Source organism: Scatophagus argus, chromosome 11 (assembly GCF_020382885.2).
Source record: "Scatophagus argus isolate fScaArg1 chromosome 11, fScaArg1.pri, whole genome shotgun sequence".
Classification (NCBI taxonomy): Eukaryota; Metazoa; Chordata; class Actinopteri; family Scatophagidae; genus Scatophagus; species Scatophagus argus.
In genome coordinates this window covers 20,959,143-20,969,480 of record NC_058503.1, presented here as the reverse complement: position 1 = coordinate 20,969,480, position 10,338 = coordinate 20,959,143, and the positions used below count along the sequence as shown (strand labels likewise).

At 43.1% G+C, this 10,338-nt stretch overlaps 1 protein-coding gene and 2 long non-coding RNA genes across 4 annotated transcripts; 1 reads left to right on the top strand and 2 right to left on the bottom strand.

The window, feature by feature from the left end:
- Positions 1 to 185: 185 nt before the first annotated feature.
- LOC124067418 (chitin-binding lectin 1-like) lies at positions 186 to 5,870 on the bottom strand. Of its 2 annotated transcripts, none has more exons than XM_046404745.1 (4): positions 5,719 to 5,758; positions 4,698 to 5,092; positions 4,346 to 4,383; positions 186 to 280 (listed from the first exon to the last, which is right to left on the bottom strand). In XM_046404745.1, the coding sequence occupies exons 1-3, from the start codon at positions 5,723 to 5,725 to the stop codon at positions 4,348 to 4,350; spliced, it is 438 nt and encodes a 145-aa protein (XP_046260701.1). In that variant the 5' UTR covers positions 5,726 to 5,758; the 3' UTR covers positions 186 to 280; positions 4,346 to 4,347. The 2 variants fall into 2 exon arrangements, with proteins under 2 accessions (XP_046260701.1, XP_046260700.1); XM_046404744.1 differs by lacking the exon at positions 186 to 280 and adding an exon at positions 5,856 to 5,870 and having other exon boundaries at positions 4,151 to 4,383; positions 5,719 to 5,752.
- Positions 2,581 to 3,422, top strand: LOC124067421. The gene is made up of 2 exons (XR_006844752.1): positions 2,581 to 2,636; positions 3,150 to 3,422. It is a non-coding gene; the product is annotated as an uncharacterized LOC124067421 (long non-coding RNA).
- A 3,022-nt stretch (positions 5,871 to 8,892) lies between the features above and the next one.
- LOC124067419 lies at positions 8,893 to 10,338 on the bottom strand. Its single transcript, XR_006844750.1, has 4 exons — positions 10,259 to 10,338; positions 9,926 to 9,970; positions 9,501 to 9,787; positions 8,893 to 9,188 (listed from the first exon to the last, which is right to left on the bottom strand). It is a non-coding gene; the product is annotated as an uncharacterized LOC124067419 (long non-coding RNA).

Sequence of the window (10,338 nt, the reverse complement as noted above, 5' to 3'; positions counted from 1 at the left end):
ACTTGCTTTTATTAGACAGAAGGCAGTTTTACGTTGTTTATCAGGAGGAAATGATTCTGATCAGCGTCTGATACATGAAAAGCAAACACAGCGTCACACACTGACTGATGCTGAAGTCGTTTTCACACAAAGCAACGCTGCAGTATTTGAAAAGAAAGTTTTGAAACACACACTTTGAATTTTAAGTGGTCAGATAAAGTGATTATGATGACGATTGGCAGCAGGATGAAGGTTTTCGGGTGGCAGCTCGTCTTGTGTCTCCTCCCATCCAGACGTCTTCCTCTTCATGGATTTAAAAATCACAACATCCCTCCCTCATGGCAAATTGTTTATTAAAATGGACAGCAAAAGTGGCTCCAAGCGGCTTCATGATGCAAGATAACTTCTTCTAAAGAAAAACACTCACTGTGAGGGAACTCTTCAACCAGGCCCGAGTTAAACACCAATAACACCGCAGTCATACACACACAACACGACAGCAGTGAAATCAAATCAAAAAGATGGCAGCCCCTACCAGCTTCCTGTCATCGATCTGTGTCTCATTCAGACAAAATCAGGCTTTGTTCTAAGATCCAGCAGAGTAAACATCTCATAAAGATATGACATTTTACACTGCAAAGCAGCCTGGCCTAAATTCCACCCAGCTTATCTACGCCAGACAAAGTTTCAGCCTCGCCAAGGCGACTTTGTCCTGGTTAACCTTATCAAATGCAAAACATGTTTAATCACTGACAACACTGTTAATGCTGTTGCAAGTTAATAAAATCTAAAAACTATTCACAATGTTGGTTTAAAAAAAGCTGTTGAACTAACTGGCTACATCACACAGCCTGGTGACGAACGGATGCCCACATTCGAGTATCTTTGAGAATTGCCCGACTTCTTGCACATTTGCTCATTAGAGGTTTCTTGTCATTGTTGTTACTATCATTTTTGTTTAAAATCTTCTTTTTTTGATGTCAGTGAAATTCGTCCTTATTTCTCAGCTTGCAGTAAAGAATCTAAAGGATCTAAGAGGCTCCCTGATTCATGAGACTCGCTGTAACATGCAGGATTCTCTGCTTTCTGTTTTTAAAAACACCAGCGAGCAACTGTTGAGTTTCATTCTGAGGTCGTCTGCTACTTTTGTTGAGCTAACGCTAAAACCACCAACATTCAATGTGATGTCTTCAGGACAACAAGCCAACAGCAATATATACCTCAGTAACCAGGACGACAAAAATGAAGTCAGAAGCTCGTTGTCCCGCTCCCGTTTGGCCATACAGGAGCATCAGCTGCTGCTCCACCAGACTACAGAGCAGCAGGAAAAACTGTATTCACTTTCAACATCTGAGCTGGTGGCAGACATTAATATTCACTGCATAAACACAGCCGCTCTTGTTGCTGATGGTCTCTCATGCAGGTCATGTAATGTCATCAGTATTAAAGTGAGACCGATTCAGGACCACTTCAGAGTTCCTTATAGAACATGAAAGTGTTGTTGAATGCAAGAGCTCCACTCTCCCTTGGATTGGAGTAATATTTGAGCAGGAGTACTTATACTTTACTGAAGTAATGGAGTGGTGTCCTTTGTCCTCCACTGGATGTCAGGCTCTGGATTGTTTCTGTCTGAGGTGTGGCCTCTCACAGTATAAAAGCAGTAAGAAAAGCAGTCAGTTCACTGCTGTGTCTGTGGATCTGCACTCCAGCACTCAGTAAGTCCACTGAAATTTACTCACCTTTTAGTCCTTGTGTTATTTTTAAGTAACTTTATGAATCCCAAGCTGAGAAATTACTTCTCTGCATTTAACCCATCACAGATTGAAACACACACACATGCAACATGCAGTGAAACACACAGGAGCAGTGGGCTGCATCAAGCGCCCGGGGAGCATATATTGGGGGTTAAGTGCCTTGCTAAAGGGCTGGCTAATGGAAGGTGAGGACATTATCACCCCACCACACTCAAATTTTACCTGCCCATCCAGTGGGGGAATCAAACCAATGACCTTCTGATCACAAGCCGCTTCGCCAACCTCTAGGCCACGGCTGCACGCAACCAATGTTATCTAATGATACACTGTGATGGTCTTCAGTTGTGTGATGCAAAGTCAGGTCATATACAACAATGGGAGGGCTGGTCTGTGATGTGTCCACCATCACTGGTGGTGACTCTACTACAAAACCAGCAAGTGATTTTCAGAAAACTACCAAACTGCCTGGAAACAACCCGGAAAATGGCCTGGCAGGCTCGCTCCAGTGGTTGTGTTGATAAAATAACATTCTTCCACTGTGTGAGATTAACATCACTGGCCTGTGAGAACCACCTGTCTTGTCATGAGCTCAGAAAAACAGCACAGTTTTCAGCTTTTGATGACATGTTTTTTCAGCTAACCCAAGAAGCTTTTTGGTTTACTGAGCTTAAGAAGTCTGAGAATTTTCTCCAGTGCACAGAGGAACACTCCAAGCTTCAGTTTATCAAAGACATTCAAAATCACCACATTTAGAGATCCCTGAGTCAAGACAACTGTGATATTTAAAAAGTGAATTATCCACCCTGCCCTCCTCCGCCTTCATATGTGTGCTATCCCACACCCCCACGTCCATGGTGAGGACCAGGGCCTGGTGGATGTGGCTGCAGGTCCTTGGCAGTCAGGGTAAGATCCAGTTTATTTAAATGTGAATATAAATGTGATCATCATTGAGTCTAACTGAGTTACGTTTCAGGCATACTAATTTCAATTTCATCAGTCCAATACAACTGAGAGTCACAACCCACATTGTTAAAAAAAATTTTTCATTCGACAAAAATGATCCTGAAAGGAAGAACTTAAATCATTTTGATTTGATCTCTTTTGGTCTTTCAAGTCCAACTGGTTCAGCTGTTCCAAAGACGACACATGTGAACATTTCCTCATGCAGCCTCTGTGGCAGACAGAGACACGACTCCTAATGGACGCTAACGTTGCTCTGCGTCTGCTGGACGCGAGCCGTCAGTCTTAAGTTCACAGATGGTTTTTGCTGCCCTCGAAAAGAAAGAAAGAAATGGAAGAAACAAGAAGGAATTTATTTGAAGTGTTACTGATATTCCATTAAATCATGAATTCACGACCTAAAGAGCTGACTGACTGAGTGAACTGACAGAGTTTGTCTCTGCTGTCGTCCTCCAGCAGCTCCTGCAGCAGCGACTCTGAGGTGAAGACGTCTGGATGGGAGGAGACACAAGACGAGCTGCCGCCTGGAGACCTTCATCCTGCTGCCGAGTCTCATCACGATCAGTTCAGTTCAGCGCTTCACATTCCAATTTCTCTGTTTTAAAGCTTCTGAGTGATGGGACGCCATGTTTGCTGTGTTTGCTTTTCATGTATCAGACTCTGATCAGAATTTCCTCCTGATAAACAACATAAAACTGCCTTGTGTCTAATAAAAGCAAGTCATCTCTACCAAACTTTGTGTTTTCATTTTGTTCATACAGCTCTTGTTTATACTGGAATGTTTATCAATTGAGACTCAGATCAGAGATTTCAGGGCTGAGCACCTGATCTCCACTGATCCTAGAACAGCCCCTGCTGACATTTGAACAACCATGTGAATGAGAGCTTTGCGTTCAGCAGACAGTCTGAGCAGACCAGCGTGTAGTGAAGGCTTGGTGTTGCACCGTCAGGTTTTGGTATTTGTTCAGCTCTTTGTGGTCTTTTCAGTGTGAGGGCATCTAAAGACACAATCAGTAAGAAAAATCCAAGTTAAGTTAATTCACTTCCAGTTAAGTTTGGCCTTTGATTTTTGGTCAACCACACCTTCCACTTTGGAGGAGTAACAGAAGGTCTAATCATAAAATACTCCGACTTCACTGATCCTGGATCTCGTTCTGGACTAAAGGGACCAGCTGGCAGCCCTGATCACCAGCTGCTAATTTGGTCTGATGTTTGGTTGCTGCTCAGAAGCATGTAGGTGTTTATTTCATTGGAACAAAAATAAATAAAAAATTGACAATTGAATGAGTGACTTTTGTGATTTTTGTTTCATCCAACAAAGATGTGTTGTGATGTGGAAAAGAGAACAGAGAGACAAAGTTTGGTAGAGATGACTTGCTTTTATTAGACAGAAGGCAGTTTTACGTTGTTTATCAGGAGGAAATGATTCTGATCAGCGTCTGATACATGAAAAGCAAACACAGCGTCACACACTGACTGATGCTGAAGTCGTTTTCACACAAAGCAACGCTGCAGTATTTGAAAAGAAAGTTTTGAAACACACACTTTGAATTTTAAGTGATCAGATAAACTGATTATGATGACGATTGGCAGCAGGATGAAGGTTTTCGGGTGGCAGCTCGTCTTGTGTCTCCTCCCATCCAGACGTCTTCCTCTAGTCAGAGTCGCTGCTGCAGGAGCTGCTGGAGGACTGCAGCAGAGACAAACAGGAAGCGTCCATCAGTCAGGACAACCTTTTAACGCTCATGAACCTGCAACTCCTGATTGGATGATTGCTCGTTCACCCACAAGCACACTGAACCTTCAAAAATTATTAAAAACATAATCTATAGTCTCTGTTTTTCCCCTGGATAAAAAAATCTTTAAAATATTTTAGTTATAACATGAATGACAAAGTATTTCTGTTATTTCAACAGAAACAAGCCCTTTAAGCTTGTTGTTTCTCTGAACACTGAACCAACCACACTTCCTGTTGTGAATAAAGTGAACACGACTGAATCTTACCCCGTGACACTCCGTCCCCTTCTTGTGACACCTGACGTGCTGGTGGCCACACTTGTGCTTGTGCCTGCATTTCTTGCCATCTTGCTTGCCACGGCCACAGCTGGTACCACAGACACATCCTTGTCCTTGTTTTTGCCCAGGACCATTGCTCCATCCATACCCCCAGCTTGCCCAGCTAGGACCTGGTCCATACCATCCACAAGGTGTAGCCGCAGGGTGGCACACAGGTTGACCACCGGGCTGAGGGGGGCAGGGCTGGGGACCACAGGGCTGAGGAGGACAGGGCTGAGGACCATAGGGCTGAGGAGGACAGGGCTGGGGTGGGGCAGTCCATGGTGGACACTGAGGGTATCCTCCCATTGGCTGAGGATAACAGCCATAAGGATACTGGTTTCCTGGTCAAACAAAGGGGGCGGAGCTCATCATTTTCTGTTTTAGTTTGTCTGAGCAGAACATGCTGAGGAAACTGCTCAACATCCTAAACAAGAATCCTACCGCAGCACCTTCAGTCGTAGACTGAGACCAGCGAGGTGCTCCACAGAACACCACAGGAAGTCCTTCCTCCCTGTGGCTATCAAACTCTTCAGCTCATCCCCTTTCTCCACATAGGACAATAACAATTTATCCTGCACTACAATTAACACTTTAAGATTGTATCCGCACCTTATCCTTTGTTGTTCTGCACCTTATTTGCTGTTATCTATTTTCATGTATATACTCTGTTGTTTTTCATAGTACTCTGTTATTTCTTTTTATATATTTCTCTGTTATTTTTATGTTTTGTGTGAAAAATTACTTGCTACTTTTGTATGCTTCTTCGTATTGTAACCCTGGCACAACAATTTCCTGCAGGATCAATAAAGTTCATATCTTATCTTATCTTATCTTATCTTATCTTATCTTATCTTATCTTATCTTATCTGACGAAGCTGATGTCAATTTTTGCTCTTTCAAGTTCAATAAACAAAGTTTGGTTTGACAAAAAGGACGGCCAGGTGGTGTCGGCAAAAGAGTTACTCACCGTACATTTTGGAGTTTCAGATCAGATCCAAACCCTGAAGTGAAAGAAGACACTGAATTAGACACATCTGACATAACAAATCAATACACACACATATTTTATGGTGATGAAGCTCAGAAAGCTGCTGGTGGACTCACTGAGTGCTGAAGTGCAGATCCACAGACACAGCAGTGAACCGACTCTGCTTTTATACAGTAAGAAGCCCCACCTCAGCTGGAAACAATCCAGAGGCCAACATCAGGGCCAGAGCCTCAACTCCCACCTGCATCACATGTGACAGACTCTGTTTAAATCCGACTCAAAATGCTGGCCATAACATTCAGAATAATCACCACACATCACTCTGCTGCATTACTGTCTGTTACAAATACTTGCTAAAAAGATGTTGGTCACGTTTCAGTGAAGACTCGTGGAGATGTTATATACAGATTGACTGATCATCTGTTGCAGTGAGGCAAACTTTTGTCACACATCAGTCCTCTTCCGGACGAAATTTAAACCAAACTTTATACAATAAACAGAGAAAATTTCACTCAAATCAGTGTTGTGCTGACTTTGCACATATGATTTATGTGCTGTGCTGTGTGATCGTGGACACATGACCAGCATGTTGATAGTTTTGGAGATGTGAGGAGAAAAAGAACAATTCTTCAAGTTCACATCCTCCATTAATTTTACAGTGGAAATAACTTGTAACTGTAGTAACTTGTGGTGTTAAACAGTCACATTTAACTCCCCTTCAGGTCAACAGGAACAGAAGGAGTCAGAAGGTCAGCGGAGTGATTTCACACAGCACATTTTTTAGAGAAATTCTAAAGAAAACCTTCTCACTTCTTCTTACTGTTGCACAATAATCCTCATCCTGTTGAGGATACTCCAGATTTTAGTTTTGTCATTAGTCACGCCTCACTTTGACTCCTGTTGTTGAGTTCACTGCTAACCTGCACTGTCCAGGACACTTCGGTGCTGGCAGACAGGAGGGAGTACTAAAAACCACTGGCTGAAAATCATCCTGGTGATTCAGAGAAAAGAGTTTAAAATTCAAAGAGGTGCAGTTCAGGGTCATATAAAATATTGTCCTCAATTATCCGTCGCCTCATGCGGTTTGTCTCGTGGTGGCGCTTCGTGTTGCTTTCAATAAGCGTCTGGGATGTGAGACTGAGAGCTGGTTTTGAAGCTGGGAGGAACATGTAAGAGTTTGTCCACTCTTGACTGAAAGCTCTGTTTTCACTGTCTAATCTTCTCATTTCAGAGCCCACCATGTAAAATTACTCGCTTATTTCTTTGACTTTTGCTCCTGTGTGTGTAACATTCAGCGAGCTGAGCTGCAGAATGGGTGTAACTGTTCCCTGAGTGGTAGCTGCATGTTAAAGTTATACTGAATAACATATTCCAGTCGGTCGTTTTCATTTTATTAAGAAGAATTAAGAATCTTTTCATTGGCAGTATATATATTTTTACATACACACACTGAATTTGTCTTCTGCATTCAACCCATCCTTAGTTGCACACACATGCAACACCCAGCAAATTACATGCAGTGAAACACACACAGGAGCAGTGGGCTGTAAATTGGCAAATTGGGGGTTAAGTGCCTTGCTCAAGCTGCCGGCTAATGGAGCAGGAGGAACATTTTCCACATTAGTCATTCCACCACACTCAATTGTTTTCATTCAAATTTTTCCTGAGCGTCTGGTGGGGGAATCGAACCAGCGATCTTCCGATCACAAGCCGCTCCTCCAACCTCTAGACCACAGCTGCCCCTGTTCCCCTATGAGCTGTGTTGTAGTCGTGTTGTGTCCAAACCAACCAAATTCGACAATCAGACAAGTTGAACCGCAGTTCAGAGCACACACTTCAGCTGGATAAAACCTCCTGACATGTTTGTTTGGAATCTCAGCTTTTACTCCAAACCAGCTGGTTATTTGAGGTGGTGATCGTTGGTCTCCGAATGGCTTAGAAGCTGTCTCACCACAGCTGATGTTCTGCGTACTGTCCTCATCCCCTGGACTTCCTCTGGGACATAGCACAAGATACACAAGAGGCCAATTTTTTCATGTCAGCCTCCTCATCAGCTCATCTCCAGAGAGAAAGAAGAAGAAGAAGAAGAAGAAGAAGAAGAGCTCATGTTCGATGGTGTGTCTCCCATTCAGAAGTCTTCACGTCTGGTGCATGGATTGTCTCTGTTAATTATGTTGCACACACTGTCCTCGTTTAGAAAAAATGTCTTTTGGAAAACAATTTAAATATTTTTAAAAAAATATGTAAGCAAGCATATGTAAGTAAACACATGTCCAGTATGGACTTGGGCCCCCTGTTTTGTATGTGGGTAGTAAACGGTAGAAACGTATCGAGAAACTTTTCGGGATCTCTCATCGAGGTCTTTTCTCAGTTCTTCCCTGTTCTGCTTCTGTTAATGCTGTCAGCCTGGCTGCAGAGGAAGACTTCCCCGTCCTCGATCTTAGACAGGTGCTGGAACCACATTGACTCACCAGGGGGCGCCACACTCAATGCGTTGAAGCCAAAAGTCAGTGATGTGTGAAACAGAGGGAGGAGAGGCTTTGTGTGTTACATTATGTTCACCATCAGTAACCTGTCACTTTTCTCTGAAATGTCAGAGAAAAAGTAAAAGTGCCAACAAGAGACCTAACACACAAAGATGATTGATTTACAAAGATATTAAACAAGAAGCTGGAAGGAACAAATGTTTGTAATTTTCATCCCTCTGTGTCTGCGAATGACTTGTCAGTCTGTCCGTTTCTCAGAAACTTAGATTAGATTTTGGTGGTCAAAGGTTACTGTGAGCTCACAAATTTACATAGATAGACAGCAATAACTCAGGTATTAAACTCAGTCCCATGTGGTCAACAAGAGGCCTAAAGTCAGATGCATGCGGTCACATACCGAACTAGAGACTCTGACTGAGCAGAGATCTTCTGTTCTGCTGGGTTGGACATGTGTGTAAAGCCTCCGTAGCTTCTCTGCAGCTTTGTAGTCCAGCACAAGCTGGTTGATTTCTGCTGATCCTGAGCTTCAGGTGGTTGTTGCTGCTCTCTGTCAGTCACTCCAGATATTATATGAGTGTATTATATGAGATGACTTGGATGTAAATTGCAACTTGACTGCTGCGTAGAGACAAACAACTGTGAGGCGTAACAATAATTAATTGAATGTTTAATTGACATAAGATTACAGAAGAAGGAGAATGAAGAGGTTGAAGTGCTGGAGAAATGAACTGCTTGAATGAAATGAATGCAATTACGATGAGCGTCTGATACATGAAACAAACACAGCAAACATGACGTCCCATTACACAGAAGCTTTAAAACAGAGAAATTTGAATGTGAAGCGCTGAACTGAACTGATCGTGATGAGAATCGGCAGCAGGATGAAGGTTTCCAGGCGGCAGCTCGTCTTGTGTCTCCTCCCATCCAGACGTCTTCACCTCAGAGTCGCTGCTGCAGGAGCTGCTGGAGGACGACAGCAGAGACAAACTCTGTCAGTTCACTCAGTCAGTCAGCTCTTTAGGTTGTGAATTCATGATTTAACGGAATATCAGTAACACTTCAAATAAATTCCTTCTTGTTTCTTTTGTTGTACGCTTTCATTTCTTTTTCTTTCTTTCTTTCTGTCAGGTCAAAAAGTTCTTCCTTTCAGGATCATTTTTGTCGGGGTGAAAACTGTTTTGTTTTGTTTTGTCTTTTTGGACAATGTGGTTTGTGACTGAATTGCTCTCAGTTGTATTTGACTAACTTTTTGATTAAAAATAAACTGGATCTTACCCTGACTGCCAAGGACCTACAGCCACATCCACCAGGCCCTGGTCCTCACCATGGACAACGTGGGGGTGTGGGATAGCACACATATGAAGGCGGAGGAGGGCAGGGTGGCATTGGCTGAGGACAGTAGCCAGACCCTGAACCGCCAAATCCACCTGCAGGGTAGCACACATATGGGCCACCAAACTGAGGAGGGCAGGGCTGAGGAGGACACATCTGAGGAGGTGCAGGACCTGGAGGACACTGAGGGTATCCTCCTCCTCCCATTGGCTGAGGATAACAGCGGTTTCCTAGTCAAACAGAAGGGGGTGGAGCTCATCATTTTCTCTTTTAGTTTGTACACAGCAGATGTCAAATGACTGGGATGGGTTCAAGTAAAAGTGAGACGGACTGACAACGAAGAAAGTTACAGCAAGTGAGTTACTCACCTGAGTTCATGCCGTACATTTTGCAATTTCAGATCAGATCCAAACCTTGAAATCAAAGAAGGTGTTGTTAAAATGTAAAAGCAGATTCAACCAGTTGTAAAACCTAAAATGGTACATCGCATAGAAATCCAAAAACAAAACTGCAATTCACTGTGTGCTTTATTAAATATCAGAAAACAGTCAGTGCAGGTCAGAAGAAAATTCATCACAAAGCCTTCAGCATGTCTGACTGATGACAGAATGAAACAACACGGCTAACAAAGGAAATACAGGATTAGAAATCTATGGACACACACACACACACACACACAGCTCAGCCACTAGTGGACTTACTGAGTGCTGGAGTGCAGATCCACAGACACAGCAGTGAACTGACTGCTTTTCTTACTGCTTTTATACTGTGAGAGGCCACA